This window comes from Protopterus annectens, chromosome 8.part0 (genome assembly GCF_019279795.1).
Source record: "Protopterus annectens isolate FY-2018-M chromosome 8.part0, PAN1.0, whole genome shotgun sequence".
Classification (NCBI taxonomy): Eukaryota; Metazoa; Chordata; order Ceratodontiformes; family Protopteridae; genus Protopterus; species Protopterus annectens.
Window position 1 is genome coordinate 1,803,992,913 of NC_056741.1, and position 25,464 is coordinate 1,804,018,376.

Here is a 25,464-nt window from a genome sequence, read left to right on the forward strand (position 1 = left end):
TTGTTCTTACTTCTGCTGTACTCCGCTTCCTTTGTGACTTACATTATATCTACCTCACGGAATTACAGCGTTTGCTTGCTGAGCAGTGGATTTTACTTTACTTTATTTTTTATTCAGTACATTATAAGTTAGATTTGATATCCAGAGGGAGGGCAGCCTTCGGCACTGCAGTGCTCCGGAATATCCTTCCTTGAGGACCTCCCAAGATTTTGGTAGCTGGGGACTCTGTCCCACAGGTTGCTGATCAAGTGAAGTTAACTACTTCAGATAAAGATATTATGTACTCACCATAACGTTCCATCTGAGTAGGTAACTTCATTTGTCAGCAACTGACCCCCCCCCTCCGTCCCTCTAACCTGTAGTTCGTTACCTGAATGATTAATTGTTTCACTCTTGGTAGGTTAGGATGTTCAGGTGGTTTGTTTTGGTGCTGTATGATAATCGGGCAAACTCGATCTGAGGACTGGAGGGAGGTAGCAGGGTGTTATGGGTAAGGGGGATGAGCTTGGAGCTTGGATCTCTAGCTTGGAAAGCTGCTGGCTCAGATCTGGATCGGATCCAATACCCACAGGTTGCTGACAAATGAAGTTACCTACTCAGATGGAACGTTATGGTGAGTACATAACTTCTTTTTTCTTATTTGTAATAGTGTATGGTAGATCCTGGTCTGTTTTGATACTGCACATTGCTTTTATCATGTCTATTTTTCTGAGTATTTTTTGTTGATCTGTTCCTTATTCTATACTCCTCTAAAAGCAACACTTCTTGTCTTAATTGTTGTATAGTTTTCTCTATTCGATACTTCCATGATGGCATTTGATTTCTCCCCTTCTTTCTGTTACTAACCTGTGTTTTTAAGTTAAAACCTTATGTTATTAATTTAGCTGCACAGTAAATATATCATATTTAATTCTGTTATATTGCATGAATTTCTATGAACACTCTTGATTACTGTGTTGATTTGTTTTATCAGACTTCTAACACTTGGGGTCTTATTGACTTTCTGTAGTCTATTTCCTTCATTGATCTTAATATGCCTCTCAATCTCTATTAAATCAAGCAATTCTTCCATTAGACCACTTTCTTCTAAACTAAGGGCCCATTCTTTGTTCTCCTTTTCCTGCAGACATTCTACAGAAAGTTTCAAAAAAATCTTCCTATGCTATATTCTGTTTAACTTTACCCTGTGTCACCTTTGCTCTTATGGACCTCACTGGCCAATTACTCCACAACATTGACTGCATCAGAGTTGGCACAGTTTCATGTTCTTTCCCTTGCTGTGCAACTTCAGCTGAACTCTTATACTGGTTTCCTACTGAAGACTCCAAAGTATCTTCATATGACAACTAATCAGCTGCTTCCTACTCTACTGTTTTCTCCTTAATAGAGCTGTGATGATTTCATAATTAGAATTTCTAGACTAAACCCTTCACTTCGCAGGTAATCCATAACTTCAGCTTCTACTTCTTCAACTTCTCCATTACTAATCCTGTTTTCTACTCTCTCCTTTATTTTCTTATTTTTGTATTGTAAAATTTTCCATATCTGGATGCCTTTGCCTGTATTTATCTTTAGATATCTTTTGTGCTGCTTTTTTGGATTGATTAGTTTTGCTTTCTCCTTTGCATAAATATTGCACAATATTAAATTATTTTCTTTCTGATGTCCATATTTTCTTCAGATATCTCCCGCTCAGGGTTGCCAGATTTCCGACTGGCCGGGTAGGGACAAAGTGAGGACCCAAAAAAAAAAAAAAAAGGTCTTTAAACACGGAGCTACTTCTGTTCCGCATTAAACACAAGCAGCTCCGTGTTTAGTGATTTTTGATCGACTCGTATACCGGCATACAGGCCAATCAAAAAACTCGAAAAACGAAGCTGTGTTTAATGCAGAACTGCCTGATGTTCTGCATTAAACACAAGCGTCTCAGTGTTTATCTATTTTTGATTGGCCCATATGCCAGTATACGGGCCAATCAAAAAAAAAAAAAAAAAAAAAAAGCAGAGGGCTGTTTTGCCGGGATTTAAATCAGCAGTGTGGGACTCGGGATAGGGCTGCTGATCCTGGAACAATCCCACTCAAATAGGGATGTCTGGCAACCCTGCTCCCGCTGCTCATGATTCTCTATACCTGGGAGACTCATTCATGCTGTGACATAACCTGTGTTAACCTGTGGTAGACTTTCTACACTAAATCCTTTATTTTACAGGTATTCCATGACTTCAGCTTCTGGGTTTTTTTTTGTTTTACTTCTACTTTACTAATCTTCTGTTTATTTTTTGTGTTGTGAAATTTTTCATATCCGAGTGCCTTCATCTATATTTCTCTTTGAATATCTTTGGAGTTGTTTTTTCTATTAATTAATTTGGCTTTCTCCTTTGCATAAATATCGCACCATATCAGCTCTCTTTCTTTCCCATGTCCATATTTCTTTTTTATACCTTTCAAAAATCAATAGATTTTGTTCTTTATTTTTGCACTTCCTCAGTCACTTCTTTTTGTAAATGGTCTAAGGTTTCTTGGTGTATATAATGTTTTTCAAAAATCTGTTTTAATGAACACAAATTTGCATTTGAAGCTTTTGACAGTTTCTTGTACAAGTATTTTTTCCTCTAATTTCTCTCAAATGTTTTGTATATATTCTGTCTGGAAATTCTTAGCTTCTTCCATAATTGGATGGTGCAGTGGTGCAGCGGTAGCGTTGTCACCTCACAGCAAGAGGTTCTCCGGTTCGATTCTTGGGTGGGGTGCCTTCTGTGTGGAATCTGCATGTCATCCCTGCATTTGTGTGGTTTCCTCTGGGTGCTGTGGTTTCCTCCCATGTTACAAAGGCATGCGTCTTGAGCGTTTCTCCATGGGCCTCCACTGAAAATTGGCTTTGTTCCAAGTTGGACTTTCCCAGTAAATAAATGTTAAATAAAGAAAATAAATAATAGTAGCAATACATAATTTCTTTCTTTCTTATCCTCAGTAGTCCACTCTGTCATCTTTATGGCTCTTTTTTGGTATGTCAGTTTTTGTGTACTACGTCCGTCTATATTGGTGGTGGGGGGGGGCACCCTTTCCCAGAGTCTGGCCTAACTCCATTATAGGAATGTTTCTGTGTCTTGAGGATTTTACACTATCATTTGTTTTCCATTCCTGGCACCAGTGTGCTTATTAGGATTGGGCGCTTTTTTATCCTGGGATTTGTGCACCCAGCTATCTTTTTTGTTTTTTTTTTTAACGTACTTCAGTCCATGATATATACTATGTAAAATACAGTCTATATATCAGTGTCATCTTGGTGAGGTGTTTGTAAAAACAAGGTCCATTTTATGAAGGTACTTACCAAGACTTCAGGATGAATTAAATTCCAGCAATGCTACTCTCCTTTGCTTGTTGATTTTTATCATCTGGCCATTCAGACCCCTCATAATTTCACTCAGTATAATTTCTCCAAGTCTTTTGCATTTCTAATATCTTGATGGGAATGGAACCCATTCCTAAAGTCAAAGTATGACTAAAGTTCATGAAATTATTATTGTTTCGATGTTTGATGTTAGCCAGACATGCTCTTCACAGTACCCACAATGTGCCCAGAATTCAATCCTTCTGCAATTTATATGGAGTTACATGTATCCATAACATATCTAAGTACAATTGTAAATTCTTTTTTTATAAGACCTATTGCTCCTACTACTATTGGAACTGTTTGGGTATCCTCCTAACACATTGCCATCATTTCTGCCTGTAAATCCTGGTATTTTCTGACTTTGTCTCTCTCTCTCTCTCTCTCTCTCTGCATAAGACACTGTAGTCACTGGATGTATCAATTTCAATGATCAATCCTACTTGTGCCTTATTTTCCTGGACTACTATATCTGTTTTTTCAACTGTTGGAAATGGGTGATCCAGTGTAATATAAACTTAATTTTCTATAATGCTCTGTGGCTCATGTTTCCAGTGCTTCTCAGCTACTTCAGTATTATAATGTTTGCACAATACCCAATGCAGCAGTCTTACAACATTATTATGCCATTCAGTATATAATCCTTCTGCCATTACTGTAACACACCCAGCAGCAAGATGTGCGACTGTTTCCAATTCTGTTTTACAAAACTTGCATTTATCTGTTTCTCCCAAATGTTCAATGGACTTTATAAGCAACATGTATGTAGTCCTCTGTCCTGGTCTGCTAATACTAACTTTTTTTGGTTTAAATTCACCTCTCCTTAACAATTCATGCATTTGATCCTGATTGACATGAGGTTGTTACAAGAGTTTCTGTATTTAAACTCTATTTATGCATTTTCCAAATGTCTTTCCTTTACATCTACAATTATCACTACCTCTGACAATCTAACCCATCTATATTCCCTCACACAAGACACATTACACTCTGTCGAAAAATGGCTCATTACTAACCAACTCCTACTTAACCCCAGCAAAACTAAACTTATTCTTTTCCTTCCCAAACCTCTCCATCATCGCAAACCTTCCTTCTCTATCTCATCCTTAAACTACAGAACTATTCTGGCAGATTTGCACATTAAGCTACTTGGTATATACATAGATGAACTAAAATGTGACACCCACATCAAATACTGCATCAAAAAGACCCACCAGAAACTTGGATTGCTATACAGAAATAAAAATAATTCCTTACACACGAATCCAAAGTGTCCCTTGCTGAAGATACCTCGTTCCCACTTTGCTATATGCTACTCCTATTTTCACCAACCTTCAAAAAAAATCTCTTAAAAAAAACTTGAACTAACCTATAATAATATCGCTCAGTTTGCCACAAATCTCCCCTATCGCTCACATCACTGCCTCTCACTAAAAAACTAAACTGGCTAGAGTTCCATAACCAACTCCTTCTGCCTCAGCTTCACATGACACACTCCATCCTACTACAACCCCTAGCTTGTCCCTTATTAACAACTCTCGTATCCCCCTACATCCATAGCTGTGAACATATTGGCTCTGACTAAAACTTACTCCAAGTTTCCAAACCTAATAAAACCATAGGTAAAAGTCTTTATAGTCATGCAGTATCCACATCTTGGAACAAGATATCTCTCCAAAATTATGTTCAAACTTGCCCTAAAGGACTACCTGCACAACTCCTGGTATTGTGCATGTAAAGACCCCAATTGAATCTAGTCTTTCTCCCCAGCCCTCTCCTCCAGCCAAAGCCACTACCTCTTTTTTGCTCTATCCTTGACTCCCCAGCCAGCAAGCTTTCTACCTCCATTCTTAGTAATCTATATAACCAGTTTTTAAATACATTTTTCTGCTTAGTTGGACCTGCCTAACATCTAGTCCCTCCCTTCCTCTTTCCCTTTTTTCCTACCATCTAACGTGACTCATCTGTTTTCCATTATTTTCCTACCTTCCAATTTGACTTATCTACATGTTATCGTAGGATTAACTGCTCCTTTATAAGAATGTTCAAAACTATGTATATGCTTATTTTATTATCTTGTTTATAGCTGTATTTTTTCATTTTTTGTATGCATTCTGTAATTCACATTTTATCTAATTGTAAACACTGTATCTGGAGCTTTTCTCCTCGGATCTCTGCTAAAAAATGGCACCTGTCCAGCCAGACTAACCTGGTTAACAAATGGCAAATAAATAATAAATAAATCTATCCTTCACCTTATATCTTATTTATGTTTTCTGGCACATTCAGTTACTTTCTGAGTTTTATCTATGTCTGGTTTGATTTCCATTCCCAGTTGACACTGATATGCTTCTGCTAAACTAAGCAGGGAAGTTATCTTAGACCTACTCTCCTCTTGTTTTAAAATGTTCACTGCGTTTGGATCTTGTGAGGTCAGCAGATAGGTAAGCAGTCCAATAATTGCAGGTCTGTACATGTAATCAATTTCGAGCATTTGCTGTATTTGTTTAGTAATATGTTATTAGTAATTAAAATTATTTTCAGGGAGATAGTAGAACTGAACTAATTACTTAACTGGTTGATTAATTGGTTAATAAGGTGGAAAATGGAGAAAGAAAGATAATGAAAAAATGTATTGAAAACTATGAGACAAAAGTAGCAAGGTTCTCTGAGTTAAATGTGATGCATTATACTGCATTGAAAACACTTTTGTTTCTGTGCATCTGTGGGAATGGTTAATCATGAAGTGTGAAACTGTTTTAGTGCTTGCAGTTTTATTTTAAAGTGAGACTAACTGTGTAGGAACTAATTAATTTATTAACCAATTTGATTGCTTTCTTCCCTTGGAGAAAATTATCTTGGCAATGAGTCTTGCTGTTGGCAGGGAGGATTAAGGCTGTGAACTACATTACCTGTGCTACAGGGTTATATTTCCACAGTTCTCATTTGCCTGCATGACTTTGACCAGACATGGCTCTCAGATTGTTTCTGACAAAAAAAAAAAAAAAACTCTACATCCAGTGAACCTATCTAGTTAACAAATGGGGCACAAGAAGATTTTGTTATAATCCTGTTAATAGAAATTGCAGTTATTTTGTTTACATTTACCAGACTTTTCACAATAAGCACTGTGTATGCATAAGATTTTGGCAATATGCACAGAATATTTATATGATTTTTACAATGTGCACAAAATGCGCATATGATTTTCATTACATGCGTAGCCCATGAGTATTCATGCATTACATTAAAGAGTAAATGTGGCATTTTCTTTGTAACATGTTGATTAAAATGTGATATTACTGTCTGAGGAAGCAAATAGAAAATGTTTAATGAAATTCAGAATATTGTAGGCCAAAGTTAAATGGGTAAAATAATATGGAATATGAAATAAAAGAATATCTTGAAGATTTTATTCAGAAAATCAACAGATACAAAAGACATACAATTTCCCTTTTATGCTTACACGTATTAAAATGTTAAGTTGTAGATTGACTTGTGGAAGTGTAGTGAGAGTAGTGAGCGAGTGTTTGGTAAATGTAATATAGCTGTCATATGTGACAGAATTCATGCAGGTCAAATCTTGACCTTTGTGACACGAAGTCAAATAGACTGGCATTTCTGAAGTTAGTGCATGTAAATGGGAAATACATTTATTCTTAGAAAGGGGAGAATGTCTCAGATAAAAATATTGCACAATAATTCAGTTAGAAAATTAGATTTAAGTATAATTTGGTTACACGTTATATATGCTAAAGGAATTGATGACTCACTATGGCATGCATCCCCAGTCTGCTTACAGGATGGAGAATAAGATTTTTTAAAAGGCTGTAAGGTGTGGTATTTGTAATTCTGATTGTGCTATTCCTCATGTGAACAATATTAATAAAATAGTACAAATAGGTACTAGGAAATTAATATGATGCATGCATATAAATGCATTGAGTGAGTACTACCCTTGAAGAATTCAGCCAGTAGATGTGTTTCTAACTTAGTGTTTATTTTTTTCCTGTACGTCATGTCTATTCTACAGTTAGATGGATTAAGGGAAGAACTGTTGAGTATATATTTAAGTACTAGAAATATAATTGTCAGAATAGATTTTCTCTAGTAGAATTACTTCAGACACTGTGACTGTCAAAATGGATTTCTGTATTTCAGATCAGAAACATGCTCGTATTATGTGAGGCATGGATACAGCAGCTCTATGTTGCAAGTTTAGGTTAAACTTGTATCTCTGCTTTGTAACAGAACAAATTAATATTTTGGAGCACTGATTTACCTGAGAGAAGCAGTTAGAAGCCTGAATAACATGGCTCTGTAGTTTGTCCCAGGTAACGAATGCAGCTTTGTTTGTATAAGAAAACTTACTGCAAACATCAGATCTTGGGAAAGCAGAACAGTGTGTGAGAATATACAGAGCTGTAACAGCATTGACAGGTTCTGAATGATGACTGCATTATTCTGCTGTCAATTAAGGATGTGAATTGTGATTGGAAAGAATTTTCCAGAAGTTATCCCATGAGACTAGTCTGTACTTTGTTTCATGTATTTGTCTGTCATGTTAGATAGTCTTAGATTTTGCATGATTTTACTTTGTGTACTCTTAGCTTGCTGCCATTTAATCCTAAACAATGAATGTTTTTCCTGAAACTGCTTTCATGTCTCAATGAATTTACTGCAGGCAGACAGTAATAAGTATCCTCTTGACAATATTTCCTTGAAAAAAATAAATATATTTAGAGAAGAGTGTTTGTTAAAGCAACAGATATCCATTTATGATTGATTTTAGTTTTCTTTATATTTAGTCTACTAGATAGTCTAGTATATGAAAAAAATATATACTTATCTGGATTGTTTTGCTTATTAAAAATTACAACTGCTTTTCTAGTCAGTCCAGTATTAAATAATGTTAATTGATACATTTATGCTTGGCACTGCTTGTTTATTTGGCTACACAATACATTTCATGGATCTTGACCTTTCCTGAAACTCCAAAATCTGTATGCTTATACTGTGAATGTTTGCCATTTTATGTTTAAATGATGAAAAATATACCCAGAATGAATTCCTAAAAATTCAGGAATTCATTTCAGATCATGCATTTTATCAGCCTCTTAAAGAACACAATTGGTAACAAATAATATAAAAAATGTAAATGTTTTCCTTCTCGGGTTGTAACTATCAATATTGAAACCTACCTCCCAGCCTCTAAACGCACAAAATCTGGACAAAGTCAAAAATAAGGGCAGCAAATTCCTAAAATCAGGGACAGATTTTAAGTATTGCTCTTATAAACTTAGAACATTCCTAGAATAACAGGTTTTGCAGTAGCATACGTTTTCTGAAAAATATGAAGTCTGAAGATGAAATCCATGTTATTATTAGTAACTTCAAGCCTCTGTGATTTGCTAGAAAATCACACAGTTTATGATGGAAAGAGCAAAAACATGAGGCAAAAATCTGACTAGTTTTTATGACATTAGTTTGGTAAATATAAAGGATTTTACATGCAGGTGTTCAGTGAAAGATTGCTGGTATCACAGTTCTGGTTTTACTACCTGAGGGAGTAAATGCTCATATGTTGTTGCTTGCTCTGTATAAGGCCATTGTGTTACTCAAAATGGATTTCTTGCATTGTTACCTTAACCTGTGGCCTCCTAGAGTAAGAAGGCTATAGGATGTCTCTTTTTCCTAACTGCACTTTTTCTGAGGTGTTGTGACTTAGTAAGAATAATAAAGTGAATAAATATGGAGGATAACCACCCACATGGATTGTGTGGGGTCTTGCCCCATGCTAAGTTACTTTTGTGGTTGTTTACTGAAGGATTGGATTGTTCATAAATTGCACAAGCTGAAATTACATGAATTTCAGGCATTATGTATGTGTGAGCTTTGTGATAAATTTTTGCAGAAGAGTTGCAGTTCTGAGAACTCTGTGGATGCAAAGTAAATATGTGGAAAGAGAATAGAATAGTTGGTATTCAAAGAAATACTAAAATAGAAAAGGGAATATGTAAATATAAAAAATGAAGAGCAGTTGAATTGGAAGTGCCCAAAATAATGAGTTGGATAGTGAATTTAGCATAAACCATGATGTACATTTTCTGTTTTCATGTCACAATCAAATTAAATTTGAAACCCTTTGCATATAATGAGAAGGTTGGTTTGAAAAATGAGGGAGGTTTTCACTGCTTTAACCATGTTTCTTTGCAAACTAAAAGCTTGCCTTGCTTTTCTTTTAATCTGTTCTCACATTTCTACATCACACGCACAATACACACACACACACACACACACACACACACACACACACACACACACACACACACACATATATATATACAAAACTGATCCCAAGGAGGTAGCACAGTGGTAAATCCATAAAACAATGATGGCGAACCTATGACACACGTGTCAAAGGTGACACACCAAGAAGTTTTGAGTGACACACCAGTGTTCACCAACACCCAAGTTACCAAAGAAACTGAATGAACAAAACTATAAGAAATATGTGACCCTGCACTTACTTATTAAAACTCAACAACAAAAAAGTCAGTAATTGATGTTAATCAAATCAAATGCAACATGTTCCATATTTTTTTCAGTTCAATTCAAAATTACTGTTAAAAGTAGGGTAATTTTCTGGTGCACTATTTTAAGCACAATTATCAGTGCACATATTGTTTTCTCTATTGTAAGTCACTGATTTTTCTTTTACTTTTTAATGCATAGCAACACACATGATTGGCCTATATTTTTTTAAATAAATGAATATGTAAAGAATTGTTTCCCTTTTGTCGGGAGGGGGGGGGGCTGATATGCCAACAGTGTCAAGATAGGCATTTTCTGAATTTCTGATACGCCGAGCCCAAAAGGTTCGCCATTACTACCATAAAACGAACAAGTGTAAAAAAATATCACTGTGGTGCAGCAGAGATAAAATCCACCAATTTAATAATGCTTGAGAAACAGTAAAAACAATAGTAACCACTTTCACTATGTCAGCTTCATCGACCTATCGACCTTAAAACAAATTACAAATAATTCAAATAAATATCCCTATACCATTCAAATTTCACCAGTGAGTTCATTGCTTTTTAGTCGTGTGTACCCTTTTAATTACTAGATATTCACGTCACCTAAACAGCCCACTATAGATACCAATAGCAAACACAATTTTAGTTTTATGGTAATTGAAATTATACCTGGAAATCTGACGTTGGGTGACATTTCTAATAAGATTAAGACCAGAGAGTTGTACTGAGTGTTGCAACTACAAGCAGACAAATGTAAAGGCTTAAATAGTAGAGTTCTTTAGTGTTGGCCTGGCCTTAAAGAAACCCTACCATTCAAGCCTTTACATTTATTTAACGGCCAGCACCAATAGGTGATATTTCAAACTCTATTTATTGTAAAAGCAATAAATAGACACAAAAAACGGTTTTGGCATAAGCCTTCTGCCGTGCAAATACAAACATCAAATAGAACATAAACCCCATCCGCACCTGTACTTAAATACAAAAAACAAGACACACCCCTACCTTACACCAATCATAACATATCATTTAGCCCCAGAGAGAATAAAGCCCCTAATTTAATAATCCAAAACTCATTTTTTACTTAAAATATCATGCCAACCTAGTTTATTACGTCCTTTAATAACAATACGGTCAATAACAGTAAATCTAAACTTTGCAGTAGGATGTTGTAAAATATGCCTGTATAAAACATTAGACATTCTACGTCCATGAATATCACTTAAATGTTCATAAATATGAATTTTAAACTGTTTTGACATTTGTCCTACATAAAATGCAGAGCAATGACATTCAACCAAATAAATAACTCATTCAGGGATGCAGTTAGCAAAACATCTAATATCAAACACCACAGATGTATTTGCAAAGGAAAAATGTTTAATTTTCACAACATGTTACCAAGCAGTGCAGTGCCCACATGGGAAACATCCAACTAAGGAAACTCCTTCAATAGATTGTTGTCTGCTACTAACAGCTGGCAAAGATTTCTTAAAATGATTCAAAATTTTTTCAATACTTTTCCCTTTTCTATAAGTGAACTGACAACGTGCAGGCACATTTTCACTAATTTTTATCTGTCAAAACAATCTCCCAATATTTATCACTCAAACAAGAAAACTGTCTGGTGTTGGCCCCAAAATTAGTAATAAATCGAACACAATGATCCTTTTTAGAACGTGTCTTATATTTTAATAAAGTGGTCCTTTCTACAGACCATGCATAACATTGTGCCAGATGTATAGTTGCAACATTATACCTCCTGGTTTGAACTCTATCCATCAGTTCTTTATTATGTTTTTGTAACTCATCTTTAGAAGAACATATTCTTTTGACCCTTAAAAATTGGGACTTGAGAGTATCATTTACAATATGAGATGGATGGCAGCTGTCTGTTGCCAATAAAGTGTATGATAATGTTGGAGAACTGATTTGGGAAGTGTGTTTATGCTTCATCTACTTTTTCCATGAAAACGTTGAATTACTTGGCACTTGTCATTCATTTCCGGAGGGATTTGACCAAGGTGATCTTTAAAACCCTCCTAGGGACCTTGTCTGTAGATCAACGGAAATCCGTTGATTCACATTTGGCTAGCACACCAGTCTGTCTAATCTTTCTGTATACCTTATCTCCAACACCATCTAGAGTAGCCAGCATGGGTATATCTATCAGGAGACATGTTTGGATGCATCTATGTGACTTTGTGGAACATTTCAAGATGTAATTCATAAGTGCCCCTTACAACTCTTTTTGGTCCCAAAGAAAGAGAATATCTCTAGAAGTGAGAAGGATGGTAAGCCCCTATCTGATGTAAAGATTAAAATCTCCACTTCTCAGAGAATTTTCTCTAGAAACCAAAAAGGAGGTAAGAGAATGTGGTTTTGCAAGTCATAGGGATATCCCCCTGACACTTCATATGCAGAACCCCTCACAATGGCAAATGGAAGAACACTTTTTTATAATAGAGGTTGCCCTAGGTGCAGAGGTGGTCCACAAAATCAAGGCTTAAGAAGACCATTCTCTGAGAAGTCTTTCCAGAACACTTGAGCAGTTGTACGATTACTGCACTCTGCAGGCAGTCAGGAGGTGCTTATTCCTGCATCTGACAAACCTAGGCATCCATCTGTCAAGACAAATGGGTGCAGAGGGTTATCACTAGAGGCTACTTCATTCCTTTTAACATTCCCCCAATAGCCCCAAAAAGGTTTTCAGATCTGATGAAGTCTCTTTGACGAGACAAAAGTGCTTATCTTTGTATTTTATTTTATACAATTTTATTAAAAAATATTTGGTTTAACACGGCCGTTGTTGGATTGCCATTTTCTTTTTAATTTTATTAGTTTAGGTTTTCAGATGTACCGCCCTCTTAAAGGGGGAAGCTGTTGCTTCAGAAATAAGGAAGGTCATAAACAACAAAGTCATCCAAGAGGGCTCACCAGACAAGAGAGGATCTGGAGTATACTCAGGGTTCTTTTTGGTGCCAAAGAAAAAAAGGGACCCAAGGCCAGTTTGGGACCTATGTCACTTTTTACAAATTTGTGAAAAAAAAATTCTGGATGGTCATGGTATAGTCTGTTCTTCCTCTGCTGAGAACAAAATGGCTGGGTTTTCTCAATAGATCTTCTGGATGTGTGCTACCACATAAATGTGGACAGATACTTCAGGGTAGTATCTTCACTTTACTTCTGGCTGAGAGCAAGTCATTTTCAATTCAGAGCTTTGCCTTTAGGTCTCACCACAGCTCCCTAGGTGTTGACAAAATATATGGTAGTGGTAGTAGTAGCAGTAGCTCAACTCCAACTGCAGGGATTCCAGGTGTTCCTTAATTTGGATGACTGGCTCATCACCACCCCTGGCATGGATCTACTTGTTGAAGCCATAGTCTCCTTTACTCCATCTATGTGCAGACCTGGGGGTCACAGTGAAAAAACAAGCTTTATCCAGTCAAGTCCTCAGAGTTCATTGGGGCATTGTTGGACTTAAAACTTCAAATAGCAGAGCTTCCCTAAATAAGAATAACATCACTTCACCAAAAAGCTCTAGCTGTTTTGTCCCATCGGATGCCACCAGCAAGAATAATTCTTCATCTTCTGAGTTCCATGGCAGCTTCCAACACACTTGTTCCCCTGGCCATAATTGATATGTGGGTGCTTCAGTGGACTCTGGAGATTCAGTGGTCAGTCAGAAAACAGACCATGTCTTTTCAAGTATCCGTAATGAAAATTTGTAGGACACACACACAAACACACAGTGTTGGCTGGAATCTTCACATGTATTACAAAGACATCTATTCATTCTGCCCTCTGCCAAGCCATGGTGACCATGGATGCTTTCCACTCATTGGGGGGATGTTACCTGGGAAAGACAGTACAAGGTCGCTGGTACCAATCAGAAGCCAGTCTATACATCAGTGTATTGGAGATGAGAGCAGTTCTCCTAGTTTTGCAGGCCTTTCAGGACTGGCACTCCCCTTCAATGTGATAGCTATCCAGAGAGACATCATGGCAGTTGTTTGGTACATCAGCAGATGGGAGAGAAGCTAGTTCTTAACCATTATGTCGAGAGGCCATGAGAATGTAGCAGTGAGTGGTATCTTTTCACCACTTTCTAATAGCAATGCATATTCCAAGTAAATCTTTCTTTCTCATAAGTGGTCTGTCAATTCAGTGCTTACAGAGCAAATCTTCAGCTGTTGAGACCGATCTTGTTGCAATCTGTTTGCATCTCCCCACAACACCAGTTTTAGCAAGTTCTTCACTCTGATCCGTCTAGAGGGGGAGTCAGTGAGAGATGCTGTGATCCACAAATGGCCACCGGGACTCCTTCATGCCTTTCTTCCAACACGTTTGATCCCCAGATTTTTACAGAAAGTATTGTTGAAGAACACAGTCATCCTCATATGTCTGCTAGTTTCTTTGTTACCTGTAGCTTTCCTGTTTTTTTTTTTTTTTTTTTCCTGCTTCCAGGTAAACTCAATCTGAGGTAGCTCACTCTGTACACAGGGAATATGGGGAAGGGGAGGAGCCTGAGCAATGGATCCAAAGCTTGGAAGTGGCTGAAGCTGGATCCATAGGGCTGTCACTTTGTTGTGGTGAAAACTAGACCAAAGCCATATCCCCCAGCCCCAGCACCTCCCACAAACTGCCCATCACCTCCTCCTTTCCCTGCCCACTTTCCACCCATTTCATGAAATCATCATCATGTCATTTGAGGAGGAATCCATTCTTTTGTCCTGTATGAGATGCTTTTTTCCTGCCGATTTACTATGCTTTTCTGTAAAAAGCATAGTAATCCACAGATGTTTGTTTCTTTTTTTTAAACTGAATACTGGTGTTATACAGTGTTTTCCGGACTACCAGATGATTGATTTGATTTCCAGATAGTCAAGAAAAAAAAACAAAAAAACAGATAGGTGGCAATGTTATGGATCGGTCTCTCATCTGAGACCCATATGTTGAAGAAGAATGTAAACAGACAAACACAGATATTGTTATGGTGAGTATATAACTTCAATTTTTATCGGCATCACTGTCATGAACGTATTTCATCATGCGATAACTCTCAAGAGAAGCTTTATTTGTTTTAGTGAATAGTGAATGTTGTCTTTCTGAATCATTAGATCTAGAAACTGACATGGAACTTTACTTTTTAGCTGCATTTGTAATGGTTCTTCCTACATGGAAAGCACTGTGTTGTGCAAAACTGTAACTGCGCATCAGGAGGTGTATCTTACAGAACAGTATATTGTCTGTCTTTAGACAGTGAAGTGAGGCAAAATCATATATTGTGCATCATCAGAAAGTAGCACTGCTGTCCTTGAACTTACTTCTTTTATGTGTTACAGTCCATTGTCAGATTAATTAGGACTTTTTCATTTCTGTTTCAATCTTTAGTCTTCTTTTGTGGAGCCTGACCAGACCATGTTTCAGCCCTTCCCATCTGAAATTGTTTTTCAGAACTTTGTGCCCTGTGAGACTTATGAAGTACCTTTGATTCTAAGGAACAATGACAAGGTGAGTGAATTCTGAGCTATGGTTCTACTTTGTGTTCTATTAAAGAAAAGAATGATTGCTAGCGTTGAGAGAATGTGTTAGTAGTTCACCATCCTGAGACATGCTACCTGCAGAGCTTCTCCCAAACTGGCCTTTTACTGTAGTCTATGGTTATATCTGTTGGTGGTCTTTCAGCTGCCAGCTTGTCAGCAATTAAATTTGTGTGTGTATGCATTCCAGCAGGATGCTATTATAAGAAAGCAAGCTTGAGTGACATTGAATCACATCACGCATTTTACATACTTTATATATTTTCAAGGATTGCACTACAAAGATCTGAACAAGGGCTACATGGACTGGATACTCATAGATGAGGTCTCAGATTGATTTCACTCCACTTCTGCATACAACTTTGTATATTCAGTAGTACTGTATCTTCAGGGTCTTGAATTTCACACTGTAGGCAAAAATGATGGTTTTGCATCATTTAAATATTGCAAAGGCCAGAGTTGCTCTTTAAGCTGTTTCAAGTATATTTGTATCACAGCAATTGTTGCTGCACAAATTAAATGCATGTTTTGGGACAAAGCCATAGGCAGTTAACTGTCTTCAGGGCATAAATATTGAATAGGAGGACATACCAATGAGATACATCACTAGGAATGTGGGTGCAGACTCATGCAGTTACCATGAGAAGATGACCTAGCTATAAACGAGATCAAACCCTGCACATTATGCCATTTGTTTTTCTATCCTGATATACAGTTAATCTGAAGTACTTAACTTAATTTGGTCTGCAACCTGTGGGATACGGACCCGATCTCGGATCCGAGCCGGCAACTTTACAAAGCTTAGATCCGAGCTCCTAGCTCCTCCCCTTACCCATAATCCCCTGCCAACCCTGATTGACCTCAGATCTAGTTTGCCGCGCTTAGGTACAGCAGCTAGGTTACGAGCTCCTAGTCAGATAAGTCTTTATCTTGCTAATTTCTAAAAAAAAAAAAAAAAACAAAACAAAACTTATGAGAGTGTGTTTGGTTAGGTTCCTAACCCTTTTATTAGTGTTTTTAAGTTAAAAATATATATATTTTTTCTCCTCCCCACCCTTCGCTGGTATCGTAGCAGTGTGTGTGTTGTTTGAGTGTTTGGGGCCTACTGTGTGAGTGAGTTTTCTTTTTTAGTTTAAACATGTCTGAGGCCCCAAAGTTAGTGTTTTCCAAGTGCACTGAGTGTGGCCATAAGCACTCCCCGGCGGATGGCCACACTCGGTGTGTCTGGTGCCTTGGGGTTGAACACCTTTCCTCTGGGTGTGTGATTCGCACAGCATTCAACCCCAGGGCACTGAAGGACCGGAGGTCGAAGCTGACTCTTGCCCCCGGATTCGGCTTCGGCCTCCGGGACTTCTGTGGCCTCCTCCCAGGCTTCGGTGGCGGCCACTCCTGCCTCTCTCCCCCCAGCCGGGACACAAACTCCCACTTCTGCGCTGGAGGAGGGGGAGGCCAGGAAAGAAAAGAAGAGGGAGAAGCACCACAAGTGGCGGGCCGAGGCCACCGCTTCGGACCTCCCAGCTAAGCGGGCTTCTCCCTCCAGGTCTTCCAGGTCTAGATCTCCTCCTCCTTCTTGGCTCTGGTCTCCTTGCTTTTCACCGGGACCCAAGGAGGAGGAGACCCGATCTCCATCGAGGTCATCGAGGCGGCATTCCTGGCCAGCCTCAGTGGCCTCGTCGAGATCGACACATAGCCTGTCTGAAGCTGATTTGGACCGGGTGATGCAAAGGTTCATCCAGGCCCAAATGCAGATGGGAGTGCTCCTGCCTCCCCCCCCCCCTCCGAGGGGGAGCTCAACACCCTTTTCTGCCCCGATAGCTCCTTCTCCGACCCGATTCCTGGGTTCGGAGCGCTCGGAGCTGGGCAGTGTCGGAGCCGGGGGTGGGTCGGCGCCGACAGTATCAGGTACTTCGGCTCCGACTCTCCCCTCGAGCTTGCCGGATCCATTCCTGTCGGATCCGAGCTCTCGGAGCCGTGCTCTGAGCCTCGGATCCGAGGGGTTTAGTGTGCCTTTGGCTCTGTCCAGGTCGGAGCACACTGGCCCTTCGGATCCGATGGTCTCGGCGCCGGCTCCGATCCATCCATCGGACCCGAGTGAGGGTCGCTCTCGGATCCTGGAGAGAGTGGCTCTCCCTCGGCTTGCGATGTGGTGGAGAGGGCTCTGTTGAGTGCATCCAGGCCCCCGCTCCCTGCTACGGCTCCATCCTGCACTCCCTCTCGTTTGGGTCAGGCTTCCGTCACCCGGCCACAGGGACAGCCTGCTTTGACGTCTCAGGTCGTTCCACTGGAACAGGACGTTGCTGGTGAGTCATCCTCGGACAGTCCCCCAATGATGTTCCTCACAAGCGCAAGTGTAAGAGGAGGCACGTGGACTCCCCCGAGTCCTTAACAGAAGACACGGATTTGGATGAGGGGGAAGGCTCCCCAAGGTCACCCCCCGAGGATGTCTCCTTCGGAGACATCATGGGAAATGCTTAGGATCAGGGGGGTGGTCTGCCCTCAAGGCTTCCTCTGATGAATCCGTGTTCCTCGAGGCGTTCAAAGAAGGCCCCGTGGAAGGAGCCGGACACTGTGGAGCCAGTCCCCAAATGCCCCAACAGGATCCTGAGCCCTCCGACCTAGAGGTCCCATTGGAGCAAGGGACCCCCCGTAGATGCCATGTTGGTGGCGGCAGCCACCAAGAGGGAGTTAGCCCAGGAGAGTCCCTCGGTCCATCCCCCGAGCAAGGAGTCTTGCTCGATGGACCATCTCGGGAAGGGGGTCTTTACTTCAGCGACCTTCTCTGTAAGGTCCCTGAACTACATGGCACACGTGATTCGGCTGCAGCGGGACCTTATTAAAGAGTACGCTGCATCGCCCCCGGAGTCCATGTCGGGAGAGGACAAGCAGTTGTACTCCACCTGCATGGCCACTCTTAGGTCTATCTCTAACACCTCTATGCGGCTCTTATCTCATGTTACGGAAGGAGCCACTAGAGCCAGCGGAGCAGGCCTAGTTATGAGGCGCCAGGCCTGGCTCAGACATTGTGACTTCGCGGAACCCTTCAAGTCGTCCTTTGCGAATGCCCCCTTCGATGGCTCTGCCCTTTTTGGCAAGACTGCTCGCGAAACCTTGGTCCAGAGCGAAAAGGATGGGAAGACGTTGTCTGCCGTCGGAGTCCGCTTCTCTGCTCCCCAGAGGTCCTTCTCCAAGAACCAAAAGGGACAGAAGAAGATGTGGTTCCAAAAGTCGCAACAATCCCAGTCCGCTCCGGACTCCCAGTCCTTCCGCGGCAGAGGAGGACAGGGTGGACGCCGCCCTAGAAGCAGAGGGGGCCAGAAGAACTTTGGGTCCAGAGAAGCCTTCTCTGACCAGCCCACGCAGCAGCCCTGAGGGCTTGCCTGACTGCTCCACTCTGGAGGCAGTCGGGGGGCATTTTTCGAAGCACCTGGCAGCTTGGGAGTCCATTACAACAGACCACTAGGTGCTTCGTATCATATCCAAAGGATACAAAATTCCCTTTTCCCACGTTCCAGATACCCTCAGGCACCTCCCCGATGTTCCACCCAATCAGAGGGAGGTGGCAGCCGCTGAAATCCGGCTGCTCTTAGGAAAAGGGGCCATCCAGCGCGCCCCCCCAGGCCAGTCTGGATCGGGTTACTACTCCAGGTTCTTTTTAGTGCCAAAAAAGATGGGGGACCTAAGGCCCATCCTCGATCTTTCCCTACTGAATCTGTCAGTAACCAAAGAAAAGTTCTAGATGGTCACTCTTCAATCTCTTCTCCCCCTCTTGTGGGAGAACGACTGGATGTGCTCCATAGACCTCAAGGACGCGTACTACCACATTTTGATAGACAAACGCTCCAGGAGGTTCCTCCGCTTCTGGCTGGGAGCCAGTCATTATCAATTCAGGGTCCTTCCCTTTGGTCTCACCTCAGCCCCCAGGGTGGTCACCAAGGTATTAGCAGTGATAGCGGCCCACCTGAGGCTCCAGGGAATACAGGTTTTTCCATACCTGGACGACTGGTTCCTCACCGCCCCGACAAGGCATCTACTATCCTTAGCCAAGAATTACTTTCTCAACCTTGCTCCACAACTAGGGCTCACTATAAATACAGACAAGTCCTCTCTCACCCCGACTCAGGTGATAGATTTTATCGGGGCCAGACTGGACACCAACAAGCAGCTCGTCTTTCTAACTCCCAACTGGTTGCACACTCTGAAAGCTCACGTGCGGGCCATTTTTCAATCTTCAAAACCTCCAGCGGGATTGGTTCTGAGGGCTCTAGGGTCTATGGCAGCCACAATCAACCTCCTCCCCATGGCGCATCTCAACATGAGGATATTACAGTGGACTTTACAGGTTCAATGGTCCCTTCTCCAGTATCCCTTGGATCACCCCATTTCCCTCAGCAGGGTCTGCAAGAGAGCTCTCGTTTGGTGGCTTCAATCGCCGGACCTCCAGATGGGACGCCCCTTTGCCATGACCTCCCCTCTCGCCACAGTGACCACGGACACCTCTCATCTTGGGTGGGGGGGGCATTATTCGGGCAGGACTGTCCAAGGCATGTGGAACAATTCAGAGACTTTATTGCACATAAACGTTCTAGAGATGAGGGCAGTGCTGTTGTCGTTGCAAGCACTTCAGAGCCTTCTGCCTGTAGGAACGATTGCAGTCCAGTCAGACAGTATGTCTGTGGTTTGGTATATCAACAAGCAGGGGGGAACCAGGTCTTACCCACTCTGTCTAGAAGCCATGAGAGTGTGGGAATGGGCGATCTCCACCAACCGCTTTCTCATTGCAACACACATTCTGGGACGGACCAACATCCTAGCAGACAGACTGAGTCGCACCATCCTTTCGCCTTACGAGTGGTCCCTCAATTCCCAAGTAGCGAGTCAAATTTTTTCTGTCTGGGGGCAGCCCTGTTGCGATCTCTTCACATCTCCCTCAAACACGAAATGCAACAATTACTTCGCTCTCATTCCCCCTCCCGGAGAAGCCCCGAGGGACACTTTGGTGCATGCTTGGCCACCCGGTCTTCTATATGCCTACCCTCCTCTTCCACTGATGCTGAAACTTCTTCAGAAAACCAGTCGGTTGGGGAGCAGAATGATCCTCATTGCCCCATTCTGGCCTCGCCAAACTTGGTTCCCATACCTCTGGTCTCATCAAGTGAATCCGCCCTGGATTCTAGATCCCTCCCAGATCTGATTTCCCACCCACAGGGTCTCCCAATCCCCGACCTGGTCAACCTCAAGCTTACGGCTTGGCTGCTCCAGTTCCACTCCTAGCGAGGACTCCCGGTATCTCATCCCCGGTTAAAGCTATCCTAGTAGCAGTGCACAAGCCCTCTACTAAAAAGGTTAATAGTAGTAAATGGAAGCGTTTTTCTATCTGGGCAAAACGCCATAATTTGGATACCTTCATAGCCCCCTTACCGGCGGTGCTGGATTTTCTTTCAGGCCTCTTTAATGAGGGAGCTAGCTGTTCCACGGTGAAGGTGCAATTAGCAGCTATCTCTCATTATCACGTAGGCAGCGATATGGGGCCTTTGATTACTTCAAAATTGTGCAAGACATTCCTAAAAGGCACTTTCCTACTTAGACCTCCCATAAAGGAAGCTGTACCTCCATGGAATTTGACTTTGGTTTTGCAGGCCTTGACGGCTCCTCCCTTTGAACCCGCAGCGTCGGTAGACCTTAAATATCTGTCATGGAAAACAGCCTTTTTGATGGCTATTACTTCAGCTAGGAAACTATCTGAATTACAGGCTCTTTCTGTCAAACCTCCATACTTAGCCTTTCACAAGGATAGGGTTTACCTCAGGACCAATCCCTCCTTCCTTCCGAAGGTGGTTTCTGTGACAAATATCAATCAGTCTATCAATCTGCCGGTCTTCTTTCCTAACTACCAGAACAAAGGAGAGTACAAACTGCATTCCTTGGACGTGCATAGACAACTCCAGTTTTATATTCATAGGACATCTGGTCACAGATGATCCGACCAGTTGTTCGTCTTGTTTGCTAAATTTAATCTGGGTAATCCAGTCTCAAAAGTTACTTTGTCGAAATGGATTTCGCAGTGCATCATTGCGTCTTATCAGATTTCCGGCAGACCCGCACCTCAAGGAGTTCATGCCCACTCAACTCTGTCTATGGCTACATCTGCTGCCTTCAAATCCAGAGTTTCCTTGGATGATATCTGTTCAGCAGCCACTTGGGCTTCACCTCATACCTTTATAAATCATTATAAGCTGGACATTATCTCCAGAGGGAGGACTTCTTTTGGCTCCTCAGTGCTCCGGAATATCCTTCCATGAAGGCCACCCAAGGTTTAGGTAGCTGGGGACTCTGTCCCACAGGTTGCAGACCAAATGAAGTTAACTACTTCAGATTAAGAAGTTATGTCCTCACCATAACATTATGTCCTCACCATAACATTCTATCTGAGTAGGTAAACTTAATTTGCCTGCAACCATTCTCCCCCCTCCATCCCCCTGACCTTCACAGATGTTTAGGACATGTTATTATTACCCTTTTGGAAAGGTAATGAACTGCCTGCTATATTAGTTACGGGCAAACTTGATCTGAGGTCAATCAGGGTTGGCAGGGGATTATGGGTAAAGGGAGGACCTAGGAGCTCTGATCTAAGCTTTGTAAAGTTGCCGGCTCGGATCCAAGATCGGATCCGTATCCCACAGGTTGCAGACAAATGAAGTTTACCTACTCAGATGGAACGTTATGGTGAGTACATAACTTCTTATTCTCCTTGGCAGTTTATTTATTTTTATTACTTCTGGCCTACATTTTAGTTAACTGTTAAATATGCCAAATGCTTACTTGTATACAAAAAGTGACTGTTTTTTTTTTTTGTTTTGGACATTAATAAATGATACCGTTGAGAAAGTCACTACCTAGTGTTTATGTACCCACAACCCCGTAAAATTATGCCTTACCATTCTTGTTTTGTATAGAAGAAGGGTATCACATCAAAATCTAATGCTGTGTGCTTTTAAGTGTCTCTGCTTAAAATGCATATGGCTAGGCATTTTATGTTGCCTATAATTGGTTATTGTTCTTCCTGCGTTCTTGTGTTTCCCCCAACAAGAATATTTTAACGAGAACAAAAAAAATTAATAGCATTTATTCAGCATAAAAAAATTAGCAGATCCATATCCTAATTGCAGTAGTAAAAAGTTAGAAAAAAAATTTTCATTGTATTAGGGATGAGAAACCTAACCCTGCCCTCCAAGGAGCATGACCCATGGATTTTTGAAATCGACGTAGCGCTGCAGGTACTGTTAACTTATTGTATTGCTAATCAAAATGAAGTATCATGTCTAAAGAGGTAAATGGCATTGATGTAAAGAGCACATAAACACTGAATAACATTATTTGCTGAGCTGATATGTATATATAATGTTCATTTCATTTTCTGCTTACCCATTTAATCCCATTGGGATCACAGGGGAGCTAGATTCCATCTCTGTACTCAGTAGGTGAAAGGTGTAAAAGTTACTTTTAACAAAAGTCACATACATGTATACACAGACACACACACACACACACACACACACACACACACACACACACACACACACAAAACTTGCCTACAGGCAGTTTGTTGTATGATTGCTCACATACTTGCATGTCTTTTCACTGTAGGAGGAGGCTTGATCACCCAGCAAAACCTCAAGCTGGCACAGGAGAATACACAGACTCCACACAGAAAGCACTCCATCTTTAGAGACAAACTGGAGAACCTAGCAGTAGTGCTAACAGCTGTTTGTTTTATTGTACTCCTTTTTTTTTTGTTTACAAGGTTAGATGAAATAGTAATTTTGCTGTTTCAGTAATACTTTTGTGATATAGACATTGCTTTGTTGTAACCTTCATTAGCAACTATAAAGACTTAAATAGGAATCCTAGTTCACTTTCAGGTTGCTAAGAGAACATTTTCTGCTGGTAAGTAAAATGATAAGAACAGGATAATTATGCCAGAAGTTTTACAGTACAATTGTCCATAAAATTCATCAATAGGTATGCTTGTCACTTTTTCTTGATGTAAGCTGCAAGTGTAGTAAAGCCTGTATTCAAATCACTCTTCGTATTCTAATAAAATAAAATCTGACATTTAAGGAAATTAAGGGAGACCAGCATCTTCGCCTTGGCTACAGAAGGCTATAGGTTCTATTCCCACAGCAGGTAGATTGATTGATAATGCTGCAGTGCAGTATAATGGGAGTACTCCATTCCTGAATGTGTTGTCTCTCAGATGAGATGTTAAGCCGAGGTCCGATCTACTTGAGCCAGTGGTAGCTTGGGTGGAGAAAAAAGATCCCACAGCACATATTAAAAAGAGTAGGGGTCCTTTATTATGTTCAAGTATTTACATATTTATAAAAAATATACAAGTTAATACATCCACTAGTTACAAAAATTTACATCAAATTACTATTCCTTCATTCTTTTCAAAATTGATATATCATATGCATATAGACCCCCCACACTTTCTTCCATAACCACCACTTAATTTTGCTTAATATATATTGGGGATAACCCAATTTCCATTAAATATAATCTCATTTAATCTTTCATTCCAAATAATACAAAACATGTTCTTGTCCTAACTTTTAACATATTCCATACTTAAACCCTCATAAAATCCATATTTGGTCATATCCATATTTAATTGTTTATATTACTGAATTTCATTCAGTATCTTTTTCTTTATTCATTTTCCCAAAATTGTGCACTGTGTTACATGTCAAAAAAACATGATCTAAAGTCTCTAGTTCATTACAGAAAAGACACACCCTTTCATTTACTTTTTGTAAGGCATGTTTCCTTTCACTAGCATTCAACTGATTTGTAATCTCCATAAAAATTCCTGACATTCCACATTTTTCATGCAACATGCACTTCTTTGTTTTATAGCTTTCGTTTTTTTCTTCTTTCAAATGCTTCCATAGATTTAACATAGTAATTTTCTATCATTATATTTTATACCATAGTCTCCTATTATTTTTCATTGTTCTATATTGAATTCCCACATTTTTACTCTAAATACATTTTTTTCTTCATTTATCTTCGGCCTTATTCAATTTCATTAAATTCCATTCATATTTTGTCTTAAACAATCTTGTTTCCATATCATTTTCTTTTCCATTTATCCATCTTAGTACCCTATATAAATTAAAGATGCCTTCTAAACTATGGGATTCAATAAGCCTAACTACCCCAATCATCATTTTCTATACACTCCTGTTCTCACTGGGTTTAATCTAGAACTCCAAATGGATCTAAATATTAATCCAATAAATTAGTTTTTCCATGTCTTTTGGCATCATATGTATAGTGACCATGTATGCTATTCTTCCCATCCAAAAAGAATTTATCAAATGCACTTTTTTACTGAATAATAATCTGTTTCTACTCTATAAAATACTAAGTTCTCTTAATTTTTGTAGAATTTTCAACCATTGTTTCTTAATCACTTTCAATGGTCCAAATATTCCTAAAAATAATATTTATTCTAGTCCATATTTAATTCCTTTCAGCATTTCTTCCAGTTCAAATTCTTTATATTTTCTCTCTTTAATGGCATTCCTATATTTTGTAAACTATTATGTACATCAAAAAGTACTGGTGCCATCATTTTGCTTTCCTTAGTCACAAGAAGAATATCAGCATAAGACATAATAAATGGATATTCAACAACTTCACTCTGTATATACCTTGCCTTCTTCATATTTTCATTTATTTAGTTTTTTACTAAAGAGTTCATAAGTATTACAAATACAATGCTACTCATTAGACATCCCTGTTTTAATTCCCTAGTCATTTGTATCTCTTCACTTAACCAACCATTAACTTTAATCACATTCTGCACCTGTTTACTATTATTGTATTCTTCCATTGTTTTCCATAATTTATCATGATTTGTTGTATCAAAAGCTTTATTTATATTGCATACTTATACTTTTGCTCATTCATTTTCTTTTTGGATATC

At 40.0% G+C, this 25,464-nt stretch overlaps 1 protein-coding gene across 1 annotated transcript in view; it reads left to right on the forward strand.

Annotated features, from left to right (window-relative positions):
- The window catches only part of HYDIN (HYDIN axonemal central pair apparatus protein), a 6,673,197-nt gene that overhangs the window by 72,023 nt on the left and 6,575,710 nt on the right, over positions 1-25,464 (forward strand). The window contains exon 3 of the mRNA XM_044079523.1: positions 15,325-15,444. Coding sequence (XP_043935458.1) covers positions 15,325-15,444 — 120 coding nt within the window. The remainder of the gene's footprint in view (positions 1-15,324; positions 15,445-25,464) is intronic.